Consider the following 24,108-nt stretch of genomic DNA (forward strand, 5'->3'; position numbering starts at 1 on the left):
AATGAATTTCCTTAGTTGACATTTTATATATATATATTTCTCGTTCTTCTGATTTTCTCCACATACTGACATTTTCCTCACGAGGGGGCTTTTCCACCTGTTTCGTTAAATGGGTTTGTCAATCTCTACTGATTTCCGTGGGAATGTTTTCCTGCATCTTCTTTTCTATCATTGGAAGAAGGGGGAACTCTTGTAGATTTTGTGAGTCCACATGAAGCTGCTGGCGTAGAATGAGCTAGCTCAAAATTCAAGGATCCTGAAACAAGGATGAACTGTCTCATGGAGTTTCGCTCTCTCTGAAGCATCGCTCTAGGCCTCAATGAAAAGTTCTGGTTCCAATCATAAAGACTAACAGCTGGGACGTACGGCCTGCACCGCCTAACACCTTTTTCCGTACGATGTTCCGTTTTGTTTTGCTTAGATTCAACCCCACATCTCTCCGTAAATGTGCATGCACCTGGTTCTCACAAAGGGCTAAACCTCTGACACCTGTAACACATTATCGGTTTTGAAACGTATACTCGCTGTTTGAAATATCTCGTGTCTTATACCTTCGCTCACTCTGGCGCCTGTTTTAGTGCAGGATCAACTGGTTTGAGCGCTTAGGATGTTGACCTTGGTCGCAGACCTTGATGTCCGCCACCTGAGGCAGTTTATGGACTAGGCTGTTCAGAGGATCGACAGTGAATGCTAGCATCGTCATTGTTACATTCTCGCCGCTGTTTATCTTCACAAGAGAAACATCTTTCCTCCCATTTTGGGCGTCCTAGGTATGTGTTATCAGAACTACCTGACCCTTGAAGTTATAATGTATAACCTCTCTCTGTGTGTGTGTGTGTGTGTGTGTGTGTGTATATATATATATATATATATATATATATATATATATATATATATATATATATATATATATATAAAGAGGTTATACATTATTACTTCAAGGGTCAGGTAGTTCTGATCACGCACACACACACACACTATATATGTATATATATATATATATATATATATATATATATATATATATATATATATATATATATATAGGGGAGAAAGAATACTTCCCACGTATTCCCTGCGTGTCGTAGGAGACTAAAAGGGGAGGGAGCGGGGGGCTGGAAATCCTCCCCTCTCGTTTTTTTTAATTTTCCAAAAGAAGGAACAGAGAACGAGGCCAGGTGAGGATATTCCCTCAGAGGCCCAGTTCTCTGTTCTTAACGCTACCTTGCTAACGCGGGAAATGGCGAATAGTATGAAAGAAATATATATATATATATATATATATATATATATATATATATATATATATATATATATATATATATATACTAGGATCACAATTTTGTGCATGATCAAGTGTATTCCTATGAGTCCACGGGGAAAATGAAACACATTAAGTTCCAAAGTGCACTTTCGCGTAATAATCACATCATCAGGGGAGATACAAGAAAGAAATACAAGTCAGCAGATATACAGTGAAGAGACGTAGCTAGGACGCCATTTGTTTACAAAACGGCGTGTGGTAGAGTTACTTCCCTGAGAGAAAAGTGAAGCTGAGGCACAATCATGGCTGTGTTCGCGTACCTCTGGATGGTTTTCCCAGCCATTACCGGTACCGCGCCTCAGTCCACCACATTGAGGTAATATGCCGAACGTAACATCACAGCCTGACGCCCTGGCTCATGAATATAGCGGGTTTTGCTACAATATTGTTTTTATTCCTAAGATGTCATTATTGTCTGCCTGGCCCTCCCTGGCAACTGAAGTGACACCTGAATCATTTCTACAAAGCTGCATTCTATTTTTTTTTATTTTTTAAGGCCTTTCATTTTTCTTTGCGGGTCAGTTTCCTACATTGTTTTAGTTGTTTCTTTCTTGTCTGTTCCTACTGTATTTGCAATTATCTGTTTTCCACTAACCATCCGCCTCGCTTATCTTCGTTAGGTAGCATTACGAACAGAAACGGTAGCGAGGTACTGCCAGGAACAGACGAAGAAACGACCTCATTCACTCGCATCCGTTCTCTATAGCTGTCATGTGTATCACACGGAAACCACAACCTCCCTATCCCCAACCAGGCCCCCTCAGACCTTTCCATGGTTTCCCCCGGACGCTTCAGATGTCCTGGTTCAGTCTGTTGACAGTACGTCGACCACTGTGTAATACTGACTCTATCCAGCTCACATCTTACATCCGCCTACATGTTCAAGCTCCGATAATTCAAAAACTTATTCATTGCATATTTCCATGATAAGGTCTTCCCTCTTCTAACACACTTATACTCTATGCCAACCTCTCCTCACTCATTCTTTCCATATATCCAACCCATCTCAGTACACGCCGTCTCCAACTCTGTCAACCATACTCCTCTCATCTAGTACTAATATCTGAAGCCCGTGCTTCGGATCCGTAAAGAACCGTCAGCACTGCTATACCCTCAAACCCACCCAGATAATGGCGGCTCCTCTTTCCACACCACGGATGCTCGCGGGACCTTCGTCCCTCTAACAGCTCACCCGAACTCCCATTCTCTGCCACATCCGTTTTCTCTAAAAAAAAAAAAAAAAAAAAAAAGCCTCCACCTTAAAGGCTATACTAAAAGGCCATATATAACGCCCACCCGATCTCAGATCTAACTAGATTATAATTTGAATATTTTGTACTCTCATTTTTGACCAGCGACCTTGAGCACCTTATATCCTTTTTGAGCTGCAGGTTCAGGTTTACCCTCAGCTGAAATTCCCCTGAATAAATTCTTTAAGACAGTCATCGATTCCTTCTGAAATTCAAACTGTCCTACGATTTTTTTTTTTTTTAACGTAAAATATTGTTTTAATCATTAAGAGTATTTCCTGTACATACATCATTAGTCGTTATGTACTAACACATAATGTTTCAAAAATATAACATTAGTTATTACCTGCCAATGAAGTGTTTCATGAATATAACATTTAGTCATATCTACTAATAAACTTTTACGAATATAACAATAGTCATTTATATTTACAAATAAACATAACACGATTCATAAGCTGGAAACGAAGTTTAATTAGTATAACATTAGTCACTTATATTCACCAATAAACATTGTTTCCATAAACATAACATCAGTTATATAATCTGAAAACGAACGGTGTTTCATGAATATAACATTTAGTCATCATCTACCAATAAATTTTCATAAATATTACATTAGTCATTTATATTTACAAATAAACATTGTTTCCATAAACATATCATAACATAGTCATAATCTGGTAACGAACGGTGTTTCATAACTCCTGAAGATTAAAAGCTGCGTTATCTATGTAGTATTCATTTTCCGGTGGATTCTGACTGTTGTTGCGGACGAACCGACCGTTACGCTCGTACTCTGGGGAGAAACTCGCCAAGGAGTTAAGCAGCTCTCGCAGACTCTGGGGAAGTAATAGTATAGTTAAAACGTGATATAATTGACGATCCTGAATGAATGAATGGATTGGCATACAAAACAGAAAAAGCAGAAAAGCCTCTCGTTATCTAATTTTTGGATATCTTCGCCATTTACAAAAAAAAAAAAAAATGTATCTTAGATAAACAGTAATTGGATGCTGAAATATCAAAGTGCTTTAGTGAGACGAAGATGAGACAAGAACCTGTGCTTTTTGAATTACCAAATTATATTTCATTTAACACTTCATCTTATCATTTCTCAACCTCATATTCTATCTTGTGTTTTGTCTTGTTCTACACGTTATATTCGGCTCTTTTTATATATATCTTGTGTCTACATTTTTTGCTCTATGTTATACTAAGTCCTTCTGGGAAACCAAGCAAATTCCCTACAAACCGTGTACTTCATTAACCTTGGCTTGCACATGACGTTCAAAATGCTAATGGGTTTCACCTTCCACAGTTCCTTCTTAAACGTCCATTCACATCATCTTTCTATTTCATCTTCCACCGTGTGTTCCCAGCTCCATCATCAGGATCTATCTTAGTCTCAGCTTTTGTAACGTATTTAAACCAACTAACATCCTCCATCTTCCTGCCATCAACAGTCATTCTTTCCTTTCTATCCTTCGTCTGTCTTCTTTCAATCTCTTTTTTTTCTTCACTCTATATCAATACTTACAGAACATGACCAAACGTTTATTGACTAACCTGGTCTCCTCGTGTACAGATTTTATGGAGTGCAAAGATTGGCACGAGAAGAATAGGCATGAAGGCAATGAACTGGCCACATATAAATGTCACTGGAGAGTCACCGCCACTCCAGTCCTCAGAGTACACTGAAGACACTGTCAAGGCCTGTCAGGTGGGAGGATAATATTAGTGATATCAAGTGTTATTCCTGATGCATTACTCGGGGTCTCATCGGTATTGTTTACACACATATCAAAAGATTGTATTGTATAACAAAGGCCCCGCACAATGAAGTCATGGGGTTCCCTATGATCATTATCAAGTTTTCATCTACCTGTCCTCAGTTTAGTTTCCGTAGGATACCTCTACACAATCTATTAATCATTCTTACGTAAAGATTGGATGTTCAGAAGCTGTTGCGGAAGACAGAGTCCTGCTGGTTTTTGAGGTCAAAAATTCAAAGGTCAACGTTACTGTCATAGTGCGAGTTGATTCGCGGGATGATTCGGTGTCCGTGCAGCAGTGTGGATTTCATGAACGCTTGTGCATGAATGGTTTTCTTAGAAATGGGAAGGTCTCTATTGATGTCGAGGTCAAAAGATCAGAAGGCCAAGGTCGTCACCACACTCTTGAGTTAAATGGTGCATGATGCTAAAGAAAGCTCAAAAGGTGAAGGGGGAAGGGGCCCAAGGAGGGCAGAACTCCCACCCTATACTGTGACAATATGCAGTACTTTAGGGTAATTACACACATACACACACACACACACACACACGAAAAATAATACTTCGGTAGTTACAACAGTAAAGGCGAGAGATATACTGTATTAAGCGAAAACATCCCCAAGTGATACCTGTCCATTGTGTAGAAGTGACCAATAGGAGAATTATGAAGTGTACATTTGGGCAGAAAAACATCAATGGAATGGAGAGAAAAACAGGTAAAACGAGCAGCAGTGATATTTCCATGGGAGAATAATGCTGGTGGAAGGGAGGCCAAAAGATAACAGATCACCGAAGGTGGACAGTCACTGAGCTTTGTGTGACATTGTACGTGCGCGTCAGCGTTCAAGGCTTTGTATGATTTTAGGGAGTGTCAGACACAAACATTTAACCTACCAGGAGAAACAAGGGTGTGATAGCCCGCCAAGTGATGGCCCAGTACCAGTAGAGGAGCTTCGGCACCCACAGTCTCAGGTCTGTCTTCACTATGTTCATCATATTCTGAAAACCTGCAGAGGTCAGGGGTATCTTGAGTACACGGCAAACTTGACTGGAATGTTGAATTTCATCAATGACAGAATTCCTAAGGGGGAAAAAACAAAACATGAAATAATGTATAAGTTTTTTTTTATGAGATGGAGTGACGAAGTAACCAGAAGTATCGGATAAAGCAAAGTAAGAAACTTGTTGGAAAGTACATATATGAAGAGGGATTGTTTTAATGTAAGGAAGGAGGATGGTTGGAAATTACGAAGCAAAAACACTGATCACAGGCAGTATAATGATATTCAAAAGGCTGCGCGATGGTAAATAAAGGTCAAGAGATGGGAGGCCCTTGGGTGCAGTCGAAATTCTCTCTCTCTCTCTCTCTCTCTCTCTCTCTCTCTCTCTCTCTCTCTCTCTCTCTCTCTCCACACTGCACCAAAAAGGTAATTACAAATTCATAGTGACACACACAAACGCACGTACAAAAAGAGACTTTATATTTACCATAAATGTAGCTGACAATGATAACTTCAAGTAATCCAAGCATGAAGAGAGAGTGCTTGTTGCTATACACATTCATCAGGTTGAACACAATAATGCCATTACGAGTGCACATGGGTAAACCCAGGATGAATAACACAGAACACGTGGCCACGACTACTGGAAGGTGGCGTCTTCGCATGACTTTAAACTGGTCATACAGAGCTGTTATCATAGCCTCCACCATGACAAACTGCCCAAAGATACAAAAAAAGAAAAAATGATAATCAAGTGGAAGTTGACATACTCTCTGATGACTTAAACATTAAGTCACTGACTTATATAAGGCTCAAAGAGAAAGGGAACGGCACGGTTGGACATGATCCAGGCTTACCTGACTGTCAAGTCCGAGAGTCAAGATCATGAAGAAACAGGCAAAGGACCAGAGGGGTACGCCAATGCGAGCGAGCAGTGCAGAGAGTGTGGTGAACGCCATTGTTGATATCCTGTTACTGTCTTGAATCATCTCGTCCGTGACCACAGCAGCAGAGCTGAAGAACACGTACCCACAGAAGATGGAGGTTACGCTCTCCAACAGGCAAATTAAAAAGGAGTCCCTGTGAGGAAGATGATATTCACTGGTTGATCAACACAATAAAGTAAAAATTCATAAAGTTAACCCATCAACCCACGACTGAAACCATTTATATCATGGAAGCATTATTGTATGATACCAGAGAAGAAAAATAATACTTAGCCAAAATACTTGGCCAGGCCATGTTTGCTTGCAGTGGTTACACCATGGATATAAAAAAATCACTTTCGACGAGGCTGTAATGAGCGAACAGATGTACAATCCCATCACTTTTGACTGTTAAGGAATCGATCAACTCCCTTCTCCTGGCTACAGCACAACTTCTGAAACTGCTGGAACCCCGTAAAACATGTCCTGGGGTTTTAATGGCTGAAAATTATATTGATTATTGACAGGAGAGAAGAAGAATGACTTGTAGAATGCGGGAAAATATTCTCATTGATTCTAGTTGAGAATTAAGGAGGCGACAGGCCCAGCACAAGACCTCACCGGTGACCCACCCACATCCCTGCCACACACCTCCCAACTCAGCTATGGCCTCGTCACATGTAACAGGATACATAAAAACTGCGCATAATTTCCGTATGTGTACTCCAGGGGAGATGGGGGTATTCTGGTAACACAGGATAGTTATAAAGTATTTCAAAACATATAACTGACTAGGCTTCGTGCTTGGTGGCTGCGTAGTATCATTTGGTATGCGTATCTCGTACAGCGTCTATACACATGCATGTCAGCCCCCAACGCTACTATGCCTGTGTAATATAGAGTGTTGACGCCAACAGACGGGACTTCCATGTCGTTCCTTCCCATGGCCATGAAGGATAGCTGACATACCCATTTTCCCAAATGTATTTCGTTCTTCATTTCCATGCTAACGTACTCATTCACGAAGGAAAGTAACGTTATTTCAGGGTCATATATTTTTTTTCATTTTTTTTAACCATCTCACCGTGAGTCTTAAGAGTTCAAAACGGAGGGTCTTCTGAACAGAATGTGACATGTACACCCAAAGCCAACATAAATACTAACGTTATCGGTTGTTCCTTACCTGATAATATTGTGGTTGAGTGAGTTATATGAAGCCAGGGTTGTGATGCCGCCAAGGGCCACGCCAAGAGAGTAAATGACCTGACCAGCAGCATCGTTCCAAATATTCAAATGGAGCAGCTTCTCTGTGCTGACAGTGCTGAAACTTTTAAACCGCAGGTTGCGCAGCCTTTCGTCTGTTGTGTCATAGTCTGGCAAGGTAGGAAAAAAAGTTGATAGACCCAAAGCTTACCTTCCGTTCACTGGAAACAGAAGCTTTAAATAACTGGAAAAAAAAAAGGGGGTCCTTAAATCTGTTATTCGCTAAAACTTTTATTACAGGATTCACATAGAAAATAATGGTTGCTCTGAATTTTGATCATAAAAAGAATTCAATAAGTAAGGTTAAGTTGTAACTAAACTTTTGCCCAAACACTGGACATGCATAGAGAGTGGGTTCTTATTCGTGCACCCTATTTCAGAAACAAGAAATCATGTTTTAATATGTTGCTGTGAACCTGACTGTAACAGTGTATTGGCGGAGTTCTACGAAAGCCTTGAAAGGAAGCTAGGAAGTGTTCAGGGATAGGAATACTAGAAGTTTTGTTGCGGATACAGAAAATGAAAGCCTAGTCATATCGTAAAAGTGGTTGCAGCTGAATTTTTTTTTTCACCCGTTTGATATCTCCCAGTTTTTGCCCCTCTCTTTGGCGGTGGTGGTGAAGATTTGGAAGAAATGGTGATCAGAAGAGTTGGGACAGCAAAGGGAAATTGGTGGTAAGAAAGAAAAAACAAAAGGGAAGGAGAGAGAGAGACATACAATGATGGCTGGCAGACCCCCATTCTCTCTCTCACGTTGTATAACCAGTCACTGACTACATGCAGGTGCTCATTTGAATTTTATGATCATGGTTGGGCAACATCTCATTACCGCTACGAAAGCCCCCAAAGAGCGGTAGATTTGGGGGATTTCTCTTACAAGAGAGAACAGGATTTCCGAAAGCTTTACGTTTTCTTTTCCATTCAGAAAGAATTGGCAGGTTTTTACATGCTTTACAAAAGGATTATATTCTTTCAAGGAATTATTTCTATACCAAGGGAATAAGTCCTGGTTAAACCTCATCCCTTGGCTACTTATGGAGACTGAAGATGTCAGCTGGTTTGGTCAGAAACACTGACTTTCTGAAAGGATGTGATACTGTATTACCAAACATTTCGCGAGGGAGCTTTCAAAAGAAGATAAGAACTACAAGGCTAAATCAATATCTATTCGAAAACTTGACACGGGTACTACTTACTGAGGGCGAAGAGACAGATCAGGATGATGTATGGGTAGATGACGGTGAAATAGAGGACTTTGCCAGTGCCTCTAATACCTCCTCCCAGATACGCAGCCACCAGTACCCAGGCAATAGCTAAACACAGGACCAACCAACCCTGCATCTTGTACCAGCCATCAACTTCTGTCTTCCCTAAGACGCCATAACTAAAAGGGGAAAATACCATTGTATGGTACAAACTGTTTATTATAAAACAGCAACAAAAATAGCAGACTTATCGAAGTCAGCCATTGGAATTTTCTACAGGTATACAGCATAGTTGGCTATTTATATCATTTGAACATCTGAAATATGTGCAAGACATCCATTTGGCTTTGTTATGTTCCGCTGCTTATTCTTTTATTTTTCATTTTTTTGGTATAATCTAAACCTTTCGTTGCTGTGGACATAAATCTACTGTTATGTAGAAGGGTGATTAAACATTAATGTTGAGTTGCAATACTGATCATCATCCTTACAAAAGAAATACACATTTATGAAACTCATTATGAACATTTATTCTGATGAAAAGTGTATATGCATCCTAGAAGATAGTACCATTAATAGGTATACTCACTTGAAAAAATCTTGAGCTGCAGGATAAAATTTTTCCTGGGAGTAAGAGTGGCATTCTGTCGACAAGAGATTAGTTGAATAAATCTTTTATTTCTACCACTGTCTGCACTTTTGGTTCTCAATATTCATAATCATTTCAAACTTTATAGATTTATGTTTTCACTCAGAGGATTCCTCATTCATATCGAAACTGTAAGTACTGTATATTCCTTTGTCTCTTAGGGAGAGACGAGCGGGTAAATGTAGTTAAACATTCCCTCGAATATTTGGAATAAAAAGGTTTTATTCTAAAGTTAGAATTTAGACTTTGGAGAGAACATGGAAATACGCATTTTCTCCCAAACCAAAAGGAATTCTGATTACACTCGTCTCAATGAACCATACGAAAATAGTTGTCTGGACATAATAAGACTTTATGACTGAACTTGGGTTAGAGTCTTCCAGAGAAGAATGGCCAGCATGGATAGAGACCTAATTATGTTAATAAGTTAAGATACTGTTAGGGGCAACTGTGATATGTGAAATTTGCCTGGCTACACGTGTCATAGTCTCGTTGAAATAAGATTAATCATAATGTAGCTAGAATTAGATGATTGACAGCATCGAACTTCACCAATTAGTGTACTGTGCCAAACATATAGTGCACTGGTAAGGACCCATATTCTTAAATATCAGTTTAAAGCTTAAAGCACTGAATTCAGTTATTTTAGACTGAAAATACCAGGAGTCTCCGCAACCATTCCTTCAATACTAAGTTCAGTGAAAATGGAATATAGCTGTATTGTTTAAGGTATGGCAGCCTATTCGATTAAAAATAAAAACACCTAAAAATCACCTAAGTATTAGTGAGGTCATTTTTCATTCAAATTTTTACCCACTTTTTGAAAGAGAAAGCACTTCAGGTTTCTGTGAAGGGAGAGAGCAGTGGTAAACCTTTACTGTAATATCAATATCACATCTCGTATTGATTCTTTCAAGATTTTAACATATGCAAAGAATGAAAGAAAATTTTAACCAGAGCACATTGAACCCTCTGCTTTAAGATGTTTTACGAACAATAACTTGCACTTAGTCGCAACTATATAAAACGCCACCTTGAAAGGCCTCTGAATGGCAGGTGACTTATCTATCCTACATTAAGGGTGTTGAAAAAATTCACTGGAACACATAGTTCGTCCCATGGAATTCTGAACAAACTCACCATCGGAGTTGAAGTCGTTGTCACAGTGGGACCAAGGAAGTGGAGTCCTAAAGGAGGACCCCATGTAGAACACTGCCCAGGCCAGGAGGACATTGTAGTATACAGAGATGAGAAGCAGGATGAGCAGCATTCCCCATCCCACACCTGTCACAACAGAGGATATGAACTGTGAAGCAGGTCCATTCTGCGAGTGCAGCTCCCGAGAAGCCATACGCTTTATGTTGGGTCATCCGAAAATTTCACAGGAATGTAAAATGTCTTGTTTCTTGAAAAGAGATGTTCTAGTTTGTGCTAAACAGAAAAGGAAAGCAGTACACCCTTCTACATAACATATTATAATGGACTCAGGCAACAATAGTACATATATGAATTCCTTACATATATATCTAGCTGTCCAATGTCTGTTTCTTGGCAATCAAAAATTTGTTCAAATCATCAGAATAAAACTTGATGAAAGCTTATGCAAGCTGTTTGCAGTTAGATACTAAGTAATTCAAAGACCAAAACGTTTAACTAGGTTAAAGAAAAAATGGCTTTGAATAAATTCCAGGAATCTTTGCTGAAAAAAAGAAATATTGTGATAATCTTACAAAAAAAAACTCCATTACCAAATGTGTGATAAACCTTTAAAATATCGAAAGCTTGTTACTGAACACTCATTATACAGTTATCTAATACTCTGCTTACTAACCCTTTAACTCTAGAACTTATCTAAATCCCTTTACAAGTTGATGTAATCCTCATCATTCCTCCATGAGGTAACATGAACATATGTTTCTGTCGATTATTTCCTCCCGGAGTTAACAGCGAGTCCATCAAGGCCTCTCTCATCTGCAGCTGTGTGTTAGCTAGGTATGCCACTCCAGGCACCCCTTTTATGGAGCTCTTGCAGCTCTGGGTGTGTTTCATGCAAAAGGATAAGTTAGACTTCCTTTCGTGACGGGGGAAGATCCTCGACGACACGGTCCTACTCAGTTTCATCCTCAGTTGATGATATTGACTCAATCAAAGACGACTTCTCGCAGCGGTGTTACCACCTGCAAGGTGGGGTTCGGGGACACCCCCTACAGCTGTTCTTACCTCAAATATTCACATCATTGTTGCCCTTATTACCTGCACATGGCAAAATCTCCACATGAAGGGTTCTGCCTTACCTGAGAAGAGTGGAGACATACATGAGAAGAGTTGAATGGGACCCAGGCTGACGTATTGGCCCAGTGCTAGTTCCATGAAGTACAGTGGCATTCCCAGACACAGCATACATACGCCGTAGGTGATGATGAACGTCGCTGGTGGAGGGAAAAGGTCACTGGTGAGTCTTAATTTCTCGGTTCACTATCTACAGCTAATGTGCAGTTCCTCTCATTCCAATGCGAGCAAACCGTTTGTTGAGCAGCAGTAAAACTTCTTCATATCTCGGTGTGCTAATACATGCCAAACACCCATCACCAAAAAAAAACAACACTACTCTATCAGATGTCCCAACTGCTCTCATTGGTATCACCCTCACTGTACACAACTCTGAGCACTGACTGACAGCAACCACTTGGACAACGATTCCCGAAACCCCTCTCAACTTCAGCACGAACACCCAACGAAACACAACACAATGCACGCAGTCTAACCATTCACAAGCAGATCTTGGTACTCCACGAAACCTCAGCGACCAACCAAGCATCCTGCAACCCAACGACACTGACATGAAAAACAAGCACAGAAATACTCAACCAACCCCTCGAGCACGACATCCACACAGCCCTCATTCAAGAAACCAGAGTTACATCCAAACCATCCCCTCGCCTTTCCACAACTAAACCTTGAGACAGACAGACAGCAAAGGTAAGAAGGACGTCTCATATCTCGTCCACCAAACCGCACCATTCTTCAACGTCACGAACAACACACACCACAAACAGTGACACACTAACTGAGAAATAGAATCCAAAAGTATGAAACTTCACAGGACTAACTACATCCAATCGACACATATACCTGCCGTCCCTCCCTCTCCCCACATGCCCCTCCAGATAGACATCCCAACTGTTAATCCTGACCAGCATATTCAACACCTACCTCTTTCGAGACCTTAGTAATTTCCATCCCAAATTTTGCTCAACAGCATTTTCCGTAAAGGGCTTCTGCAGCGCTCGGGAAGTTCTCCATGTCCACCAGGCGGGACCATAGGTATTAAAGTGCAGGGCAACTGAACTTGGGTGTGTTCGTTGTACGTGTCTGGGAAAAAGTAGCGTTAGATTGGGGTTATTCTGATGGCATGGTTCTTAAGACTGGGTTGGAAGGGCGGTGGTTTAGTGGTTATCCGGCCATCAGATGTGCATATGTTATGTCAGTCTTATGTTTGCTGGTGGTGGTGGTAGTGGTGGTGGGTGTGGGGGACTGACTGTGAGAGTAGGTCGTTGGAGTGTGAGGCAAGGGGTAAGGCTTTCCTCTCTACATGGGTGGTTGGTGGTTCGTTATGGAGTGAGTTGGATTAGAAGGATCTAGTGCTGTTGCAAAGAACCGAGTGGCAAGCATATTGAGCTGGGATTATCGTCACTGTATTGGGAGAATATTTGTTTCGTTGTAGTGTCGTGTGCTTGTGGTTGAGAGAGAGAGAGAGAGAGAGAGAGAGAGAGAGAGAGAGAGAGAGAGAGAGAGAGAGAGAGAGAGAGAGAAAGAGAGAGAGAGAGAGAGAGAGTTACCATGCTTACCTCCACCATACTTGTAGCACAAGTATGGGAATCTCCATAAGTTCCCCAGGCCGATGGAGTACCCTACGAGGGCAAGGAAGGCTTCCTTCCAGTTATTGTAGGTGCCTCGCTCCGGGTACGGCCGCGACAACCATGCTTCGATCCTCCTCAGTATGTCTACCATCCTATAGGTGTCGCCGCCCCCCTGCTCCCTAGCCGTACCTGAGGATAAAACAACTCTCAGCTCATGGAAACTGAGGCGATATACCCCGGAGCAGTCAAGTGTGCACTGGTCAATAGTTCCCTGTGTGCAAACTCCAGTTATGGCATGCGAATTATTATAGTTGTTAAGTGTCAGGAGAGGTGGTGAAGGAATAGTGCAATTGGATGACTTACCATGGATAACCTTTTATCAGTGTCCAAGAATTATTAAGACGAAGCCCATCGTTGGCGGTGCATGAAGAGCCGAGTTTCTTTTCACCTCATTTTGGCCTCCTGAGCGCGTATGTTGGGTGAATGGGACTTCAACGGTTACAGATAGCTGAAAACATTATATTCATCAACTCGCAGATACCTTGAAAAGTGGCTATAAAAATCTTTGTAGCTACGTAGCTATTGAGGCGGTGGTGAACATTTGATTTGAACTGTGCTGAGTGGGACACAGCGCCCCAAGTTAGGGTTGTTGTTTGGCGTACGTGAAAATTAATTTTCTATTTCGTGGAAACCAGTTTTTTTTTTTTTTCTGGTTCAGAGCCCACCTTACTTCTGTTTGAGTTTATATAACACCTCAGGATTATGAAGAGTGTACAGAAAAGAAGCTTACTTTGGGTTCCCTTCTATAAATAAACAACAATGTCCCGTTACATCTACCCAAAATCTTTTAAATGTAACTTTACGATAATAAAAGATTGCCTTCTGCAACGGAGATAAGGTAACTAAGGTTAGTTTTTCCCCGGGAAATGGGATGTTTTTTCTTTTTTCACCGACTGCTTATGTCACAATCATCACGTGGAGAACCGTTTACCTGGCTGTAAGTCCAGCGTTGCGACAACACGACATCGAACGTTCGACATGCGACCACTCTTCCCCCGAGTCACCACGCTTTTCCTGAAGCGTCTGTATTCGAACCTTCGTGAAGTGGATGGGTATAACTCCATCTGAGAACAGTTCACTTTGTAAGCGTTAACACGTAAAAAAAAAAAAGAAAATATATTTATAAACATGGTCTCTTTTTAAAGTATCGACGATGTGGACTGTGTAGCAAAGGGAAATGCTGAAAAAAAAAAACATATTGACCTGAAATTTGAGATACCTATGGAAGAATGTCTTTGTTGATCGACGAGTTCATTGCAGATGCACACATCATGGCAACAGTGAGTCATCGATTCCATTCGCAAGTCTGGCTAGACAAACTTCAGCTTACAGTATATTTTGTATTCCATGAACTTGCTTTAATGATAATGATGCGATTTCCTGACTTGTCTTGCATAGTTAGTTTTACCTTCTTTTTTTTTTTTCCATAAGCATTTCCAGAAATAGACTATCACTGCAAAAGTTGAATCATCACTGTTGATTTTCTTATGACTTCCTAAAATTGTGCCTCCGTTCTTGGAGGCATAACCCCTTCTCAAGCACACTGTACCCAAATGCCTATGAGAGTGAGGCTCCGTAATCGGACGAAGGAAAAGACTGGATGGAATGTGTGGTGAATCATGGGCTGCTACAGAGCATCTGACACTGCACCACACAGCAAATTGGTAAAGAAACTGGTTTTTCCGATATGAATAAAGGGGAGACTATGTCGTCGTACTGGCAAAATGCCTCGAGTACTTACCTGTACGTGCAACATATAGCCAAAAGGCAGTTTTTTTTTTTTTTTTTTTTTTTTTAGCGGATAGCACCCAGCACGGGAAAATTTAGAATTACGATGAATGAGACGAACGACTTGCATGTTGACAAGTGTTCTGTGTGAGATGGAGACGGGCAGTTGGACAAGACAGCAACCCGGGACATAGGAATGCAACTTGACGGCCACTGAATCAGTGGTTCGCTGCGTAGCCGTCATTATAATAACCTTCCCAACACCCAGGTGGGTTTATGATACAAAAGAAAATGGATGAAATTGTAAATATTGACAACATACGGAAGTTTAAACGTTGCATGATAATGGGGAAAGTTTGAGAAATGGGAGTGCCTTATGCATTTGTAGCCACACATTTAGTAATTACACAGGCATGCATGTACAACTGGATGCCCGACAGACAAGCACACACATATACACAAGCATCCACACGCAGAAATCAAGAACGAAGTATCACCGTTCACACACAAGCCTTCGTTAAGGTAGGAAGCACATGGTTTGCTGGTGTGACCTTCAACGGTGCAAGCCGTGAGGCAGGCGTGTGTGTGTGTGTGTGTGTGTGTGTGTGGGGTTCCCTCTGCCACAGTCTTCCCACTTGCACCGGACTTCCCTCACTGCCAGGAGACAGTCTGGTTCTCTCGGTGTTTCGTTCTTGTGCCTCGCATCAAAGAGGCTTTCGTCTCGTATGTCCTTGACGCTGGTCTCTCTCTCTCTCTCTCTCTCTCTCTCTCTCTCTCTCTCTCTCTCTCTCTCTCTCTCAGAAACAGGCATCACATGTAAAACTTTCGCCTGGCACGACACAAATGATCACACACACACACGAACCTCCGTGTTGTTGTGGTCAGTGACGTGGATTTAAGTTTACAAATTTGTATGAGAATATGACTTTTTGTGGGTATGGTGTCTGAGACATTAAACCAGTAAGTTTCCAGTTAAATAGATTTATGTATTTGAATGATTATACGACTGAGAATGGATGGATAACTTTTTCAAAGGCATTTTGCTTGAATTTTCTCTTAATTTTGTATGTTAGTTGACTTTGTATAGTAAGGAAATGGGAAAGAATATTTTTCCTTGGTTTCTAGAGCCGACCTCACTATAGAAAGGATCATTACTTGTAAAGTCTTGCATAGAAAAATTGAAACCGCATTCACAGGACGCCCAAGGTCGAGCGCATAGGTTCGAATCAATACTGCAGCAGGCAGTCCACAGCCAACCCAATTGTTCATCCATCCCCTAAGGGTTGGTCAATAAAATTGGTACGTGGTTCGGGCTAGGATATATATATATATATATATATATATATATATATATATATATATATATATATATATATATATATATATATATATATATATATATTTCCGCTGTCTCCCGCGTTAGCGAGGTAGCCAAGGAAACAGACTAAAGAATGGCCCAACCCACCTACATACACATGTATATACATACACGTCCACACACGCACATACACATACCTATATATTTCAACGTATACATATATATACATACACAGACATATACATATATACACATGTACATAATTCATACTTGCCGCCTTTATTCATTCTCGTCGCCACCCCGCCACACATGAAATCACAATCCCTTCCCCCGCACGCGCGCGAGGTAGCGCTAGGAAAGGACAACAAAGGTCACATTCGTTCATATTCAGTCTCTAGCTTTCATGTATAATGCATCGAAACCACAGTTCCCTTTCCACATCCAGGCCCCACAAAACTTTCCATGGTTTACCCCAGATGCTTCACATGCCTTGGTTCAATCCATTGACAGCACGTCGACCCCGGTATACCACATCGTTCAAGTTCACTCTATTCCTTGCACGCCTTTCACCTCCTGCATGTTCAGGCCCCGATCGCTCAAAATCTTTTTCACTCAATCCTTCCACCTCCAATTTGGTCTCCCACTTCTCGTTCCCTCCACCTCTGACACATATATCCCCTTTGTCAATCTTTCCTCACTCATTCTCTCCATGTGACCAAGCTATTTGAATACATCCTCTTCTGCTCTCTCAACCACACTCTTTTTATTACCACACATCTCTCTTACCCTTTCATTACTTATTTGATCAAACCTCCTCACACCACATATTGTCCTCAAACATCTCATTTCCAACACATCGACCCTCCTCCGCACAACCCAATCTATCTATAGCCCATGCCTCGCAACCATATAACATTATTGGAACCACTATTCCTTCAAACATACCCAGTTTTGCTTTCCGAGATAATGTTCTCGCCTTCCACAATTTTCAACGCTGCCAGAACTTTCGCCCCCTCCCCCACCCTGTGACTCACTTCCACGGTTCCATCCGCTACCAAATCCACTCCCAGATATCTAAAACACTTTACTTCCTCCAGTTGACTAAATACCTCTGTTGACCCTGTCTTAATAATGGTATTATCACTCACCAAGATGATGACAGCCTACATTAAATTTCAGAGGAAGAGTATGTTTTGTTCTCAAAGAACAACTGTAGATTCCAGCCAAGCGCTTTTAGTTTGTGGTTCTCCCACACGCCTCCAGCTGCTTTGAATCTGTGCTCATTCCACAGGGGTTATCCTTCCTTCCCTTGCCTTGCTTTACCTTCCAAGGAGTTATCAAGTTATGGAGACAGTTTGCATCACATTATGCCAAAATGAGTAAAGCCTTGTTGTTGATAATTTTTACAATTGTAACGACAGCAGGATTATATTCTTTAGGAAATGGCACAAGTCACAACTATCAACTGGGCCGGAGTGGCTGGTCAGGTTTACTTACTAGTTCTCTGAAAGCTGTAGTGGCTCTAAAAAAAAAAAAGACATAATGAGAGGCAGCCTATTTTCAACAATCTCTTGACTCTGACGCCAGTTTAATACTCCCGTTCATTCAGCACTTATACTCAATACTTGTCACGCAGTACATATGTTCTCCATTATCAATTCATTTCATTCCTTGTATATGAACAAAGTACCTTTACATTCTTATATACAAACAGAGTCCATTTCATTTCTTTTGTCTGAGTAAACTCTATTTCCCTCCTTGATACTGAACAGAGTTTATATCTTAGATAATGTGTTAATGAACAGAAACTTGAAACGAAAATGTGTCGCAATCCTGACTGACATCAAAATTTAAGGCCGTGTGCGTTCCCTCGTACTTGTATGGGTCACAGTTGAATTTTTACTTACCAATTCCTGTGTGGTACGCTATAATGAACATTATGTAGCAAAGAAGGTAATTTAAGTCAAAACTTTGGTATTATTACCGTTTCTGACATCTAGCGAATTTTGGGATTTTCTGTCATGGAATTAATTAGTTTAGGCAATTTTCTTCTCCATTATTTCTCCCGCAGATGATTACTTCCTTAGGAAATTACGATACTTTTGTTGGAAAGTTAGTCTTTTTTTTTAAGTCCATTGTTTACGTGATGACCGTCCGACAGAACTCATAATGTGTTCGTATGCTGGTTTTGGGCATTGACTGATCAGTATGAATTTGTATCAACCATTCACAGTTCGACATAAGCCTCCGCAACCCCACGCCTGACTTCGAAATCATTTCCACCATGTCGTCCTCAAGTAGTGGCTGTGATCTTGACGACTTGAAGATGACCACAAGATTTCATATCAAATATTACAGTGGCGACGGCGAAGCGTGGAAATTTCTTCATGAACACGGGGTCCTCCGTACTGCAGTGCATTGTGTGAAGTGGAACCAGCCTGACAAGCATGTTTGTTTCTGTGGCAGAAGTGGAAGGAGAGGAAGTGTAATTATCAAGTGTCACATTTCAAGGGTACGTTCGTCAATGGTGCACATTTGGAGCTGTAGAAGCTAATCTTATCTGTTGATCATTGGCTCCATACGCTCTGGGATCAGTGTACTGTCGTCAAGTGTCTAAACCTGTCTTGCAATACGTGTGTCTTCTGGCTTAGTTTCTGTTTGGAAGTGTCGGAATGATGGTTTGACCATCAACAGTAGATAGGTCCAAATATTGTTGTGGAAATTGACAAGTCACAATTTGGAAAGAGGAAATACCAGAGAAGCCGTGTTCCGAGTGATATCTAAGTTTTTGGCGGGACTTTGAGGTAATCCAAGAAGTTTTACGTCATTCTTGTAGCAGAATCTGTTAACCGCTGCGACACTGATTCCTCTCATCAAAACGTGTACGGCCTGGGACAACTGTTGTGAGTGACAAGTGGGCAGCTTGCAACAGCCTGAAGATCCATGGATTCGTACGACCCCCTGGTGATTCACCACTCCAAGAATTTTGTTGATCCATATAACTCCACCTTAACACAGAATATCGACTGTTTTTGGAGGTACATTAAGGAGTGGGTGAAGCGGTCTGGCAACAAGCCCGTCTCCTTCAAGCAGTACTTGGCTCGACACATGCTCGTCACACAGTCCAGAGCAAGGGCAGCTTTATACACCAGTTCTTCGTCACTGCCAGCAAGTTCTAACCCCCCCGGCTGCTAAATAACCCCCCCCCCCCCTGCTAAATAATACTTAAAACGTTCATGATGCCTTTCTTTCTCGAGTAATACAGTCACCTTAAGTCACCTTAGACCCAAAGAAGTTTGCACAAATGGTGTTGTCCTTTCTGTATTTGCAAAAAGCGTCAACAATATATTGCGGATTCTCCCCGCAGCTGTCTTCGAAACACGAAATTTATATAAGAAAGAAATCTGAAATATACTGTATTTGATATAATGATAAAGCTTCCATTTCTGTGTTTTTAAAATCATATAAAAGTAGGTTAATCTATTTTTTTGTTTTTGCGGGTAAAATTTTTGTAAACCGTTTTGTGTAGGATTTATTGAGCTTTTAAACAATAATTTGCTCGAAACATGTTTTATGGTTGTTTAAAAAGCATTTCAAATCATATTCCAATGAGATATTTTTTCTGTCATTAGACGAGATGAAGAATGGAGAGCAAGGGAAAAGACTGTTACACTTCTTTTTTTTTCATTTTTTTTTACAAATAATGACGGCAAATAAAAGATGTGAAGTTTAATCAAACGTGTTCTTTGGATAAAGGTTCATCAACACTATCGTCTTCCGTGCAAGGAACACAGTGGAAACAACAGCTCACGTTAGTCAGGGAATGGGTTTTACTCAGTTGAGAAACACATACCAGTGCTGCGCTATTCTAGCTCGCAGCCAGACACACCATCAGACTAAAACACCTTCAAATGAAAACCACCGCTAGGTAGCTATTTATCGGATTGCCTCCCACAAATTTCCAACACTCGCACCCACAAAACTATAGTTAGAACAATCGCCCACTGACAACTTTCCTTAGGATATTAACTGCGTATAGCCACCCCAGCGACTAACCTTCTGTATTTCTTAGGCAACTCGTGCGGGATCTACCTCCCACCACAACTGAGTGGAAATACCCAGCCACCTGTTCAGCCCTGAACCAGAATTTCACACACTGGTCTATGAACAGACAACTGGCGTGAGCTGGGTTTTATGTGTGTGTGTGTGTGTGTGTGTGTGTGTGTGTGTGTGTATATATATATATATATATATATATATATATATATATATATATATATATATATATATATATATATATATATATATTGTCCAAGACAATTACGTTTACCTAATGGCGTCCTGGCTACGTCTCTTCGTTGTACATCAACTGACTGTTATTTCTCTCTTGTGTTTCCCCTGATGATGTGATTATTACACGAAAGTGCACTTGGGAACTTATCGTGTTTCATTTTCCCCGTGGACTCATAGGAATATACTTGATCACGCGCAAAATTGTGATCCTCTCCAATATATATATATATATATATATATATATATATATATATATATATATATATATATATATATATATATATATATATATATGATAAAAGTACTCCATTGTTACCAACGGTTTACATGAAATAACATCTTAGAAAATCTCATAACTACGTATTACGGATGATCCAAAGCTTGCTTACCTTATCAAGTCGAATTAATTTTTTGTATGAGGCAAATGTTAGCGGTAACTGTCTTATTCGTCCACGTATACATGTATTCCCAGTGAATGTTGGAGCTCTCAGGATCCTACCTGATTCTAACTCCCCAGCACCAAGGAACCGACTACATCGTGTTGCGAATGTGACATTAAACCTGATGATACGTAGGGAGATGTTGTCGTACCGCAAAACGGTCTCCTTGGTTTTTGAACGATAGTTGTGGCATTTCCGATGGTTTGTCTGTCTAGGAACTAAATCACGTCATACATATGCTGTTTGATAAAAATTATTGGCTTTTACTATAATTTTTGCGAGTGTCCACTTGAAATACCAGTGTAAGTTTCATGTTTACGAACAATCTTGGTCATAAACTGTGGATTCCTCATTCATGATTTCTCAGTACCACATCGAATGGAAAGGGAATCAGGCGTTTAACGAAGTGGATTTATTTCTGAAAGTTTAACACGACTGAATACACTTGGAGTGTATATAACTAGTCCTAGTCTAGGCTTCACTAAAAGGACACACACAAACACACTCTGTCTATATGAAATGATACGATGGACACAGTGTCCCTGGTGAATGCTTTACAGATTCGCTTGTTTGAAGTCCTTCACATGCACGTAATTACGGACATTATTGGTCGGGATTCCTTGATATCCCGTTGTGTTAGAAGTGCTTTAGTGTCATGTAGAACAAATTTTTACAGAATGATACGCCCAAGTTAGAATATGTAGCATGGATATGAGGGAATGTGGATACCGCCTCCCTCCCCATTGGTGCCATACCGAGAGTGTACTTAATACTGTGCGCCGAAACTGGTTAGTACTTGCTGACCATTACGTGTAATGTTGCAAAGAGACATGTGCTACACTGACCCGCACTGCTACGGCTTTTTCCATGATGCTGTATCATGATAATCATGTACGGGGAGTTACGTATCGGGAATGAGTAGATCGTGAAGCCACTATATTTATCCTTAGACCCGCTGTTAGTGGACTTCCGGCAACTGAGCAGTTGGAAGGTACGTTCTGTTGATGTGCCTGTGTTCCTGCTAGACTCTCCTGATGTTCAGGAAAATTGAAATCTTGTCGGTTTCTTTGCTGATGTTCAGGAAAATTGAAATCTTGTCGGTTTCTTTGCTGATGTTCAGGAAAATTGAAATCTCGTCGGTTTCTTCCCTCCCGAAAAAAAAAAGATCCGTTATTTATGGTCACATCTAGACGCTGGGTATTGCTGCAGAATAAGTTCCAGTAGGAAGATAGTTTGTAGGCTGGATTAAGGAGGAGCTTGATGACACCAATCTAGTATCTCCTACACCACTTGCTGGAAGTGCTGAGGCAGTGGACATGATGTAAGGGTTAGCAATGCTAAATCTCACATGAACAATGGTCGCAATTTGGCATCGGCGTATTCAAGTAAGGAATGTGAAGACCAGGAAATCTGAGCATTTTAATCCTCCCCTTCTCTCTGCTTTCAGGAGTGAAGCTTTAGATTACTCACTTCGCTTTTCGTTAACCTTTTCGTTTATCATAGTGTGGTGATTGGAGTTGACCATATACGTAGGTCCGTCGCTCTCATGGGCACTGTAGGATCCAACGGCTTTCCAGGTTGTCGAAAGGATCCTATTCAGTGACACAAGAAGTTTGATTTGACTAATCTCTTTTTTTTTATTCTAAATTCCCTTAAGTTACGAACATGAACGCTGTATACACACACACCTTAACTCTAATGCTAATGGACAAATTCTAATATCACTAACTCTACACACTGTATTTACTACATAAGTACCTAACTTCCAGCCCCAACCACTTGAGCTCCTCAAGTTGTTTTCGAAACGTCCTGCACAAACGTACACTTTAATTACTGTACACCATGTGATGAAAAACCCACTGTGTGGAGGGTGTTTAATGTTGACCCTCTAGTTATTGGTCGTGAGAAGACTTAAGACCAGGAACAGTTTCAAGATTTGAAGAAGGCTGAGGAATCATTTGGGAAGGTCAGTGTCAGGCAACACCACAAAGTCTCGTAGAATGACTTGTATCCTTCGCTTTTCATAGAACTGCGAACAACACTACCTTTTCTTCCCCATGATTATCTTAGAAAGTAGTGGTGACGGATTTTTTTTCCTTCTTTTTTTTAGTCATTCTCACAAGGTATAGTAACTTAGGGTGACCTTGCAGATACAAGAAGATTCATGTCAAAAAAGGAGTAGTTTTAGCGTTGTCAAATATAGGTCAAGAAACCATACTGGTAATAAATCAATCTGAAGCACTGGTCCGGGTGCACGTCAAGGGGGGGTTTGATGGTCTGGTAGTGTTCCCTTCATCCACGCCTTTTGGAATGTCGGGGCTTTTTTTTTTATTATCATGATTGTTTATGGTTTGTTCTGCCCCCTAATCATAATCCTCATCGTCCTCCTCATTGTCGTACTGATCCCAACTCTGAAATTATTGGAGAAAATGTTTAGTTGCCTCATATTATGTAGAGAAAAGAATACTGTGTGAGTGTATATATATATATATATATATATATATATATATATATATATATATATATATATATATATATATATATATATATATATTCTAGCTTAAAAAGGTACCCATTTTATCCACCAACCTCTTGAAAGGATGAACACCTGGGTTGACTGTGAACCCACAGCCGAAACCAAGATTCCAACCTATGTGTTCGACCCCTGGCGGCTCGTAATTGCGTCACGGTCGGCAACGCAAACCGCTAATCCACGGAGGTGCTTTTCCCTCATAGCTGTGACCCATCTAGTTGAACAGACCTTTCCCCTTATACATACGAGATAAACATTATTCATCGGAAGTATTCTGGCTTCGTAAAGACCAAACCAACAAAGATGAGCAACTGTAAAGTTAGAAATGGTGACTCAATGACATAAAGGTCAGATGTGTCGAGAATATACATGTGCAGATGATTCAACTCGCCCAGCACTGAGGGGATCCTGAGAACACCAGGGAGCTTGACTTACCCAGCAGACCTGTTGTGGTGGGTGTGGTTTCTGAATCTAAGGGAGCCT

General features: G+C 40.7%; 2 protein-coding genes across 3 annotated transcripts in view; both read right to left on the reverse strand.

Annotated features, from left to right (window-relative positions):
* Nucleotides 1-3,031: 3,031 nt before the first annotated feature.
* LOC139754113 (sodium- and chloride-dependent neutral and basic amino acid transporter B(0+)-like) lies at nt 3,032-21,187 on the reverse strand. 2 transcript variants are annotated; one of them, XM_071671201.1, is made up of 13 exons: nt 21,042-21,187; nt 13,617-13,761; nt 13,242-13,442; nt 11,688-11,822; nt 10,534-10,677; nt 9,334-9,388; nt 8,736-8,923; nt 7,460-7,649; nt 6,208-6,430; nt 5,838-6,066; nt 5,244-5,356; nt 4,144-4,290; nt 3,032-3,416 (listed from the first exon to the last, which is right to left on the reverse strand). In XM_071671201.1, exons 3-13 carry the CDS (start codon nt 13,402-13,404, stop codon nt 3,273-3,275), a joined length of 1,731 nt encoding a protein of 576 aa, XP_071527302.1. In that variant the 5' UTR covers nt 13,405-13,442; nt 13,617-13,761; nt 21,042-21,187; the 3' UTR covers nt 3,032-3,272. The 2 variants fall into 2 exon arrangements, with proteins under 2 accessions (XP_071527302.1, XP_071527303.1); XM_071671202.1 differs by lacking the exon at nt 13,617-13,761.
* A 1,517-nt stretch (nt 21,188-22,704) lies between these two features.
* Nucleotides 22,705-24,108, reverse strand: part of LOC139754115 (uncharacterized) — a 57,408-nt gene continuing 56,004 nt past the window's right edge. Inside the window, 1 exon segment of the mRNA XM_071671204.1 lies at nt 22,705-23,503. Coding sequence (XP_071527305.1) covers nt 23,456-23,503 — 48 coding nt within the window. The 3' untranslated portion in view covers nt 22,705-23,455.

Source organism: Panulirus ornatus, chromosome 16 (assembly GCF_036320965.1).
Source record: "Panulirus ornatus isolate Po-2019 chromosome 16, ASM3632096v1, whole genome shotgun sequence".
NCBI classification, from domain to species: Eukaryota; Metazoa; Arthropoda; class Malacostraca; order Decapoda; family Palinuridae; genus Panulirus; species Panulirus ornatus.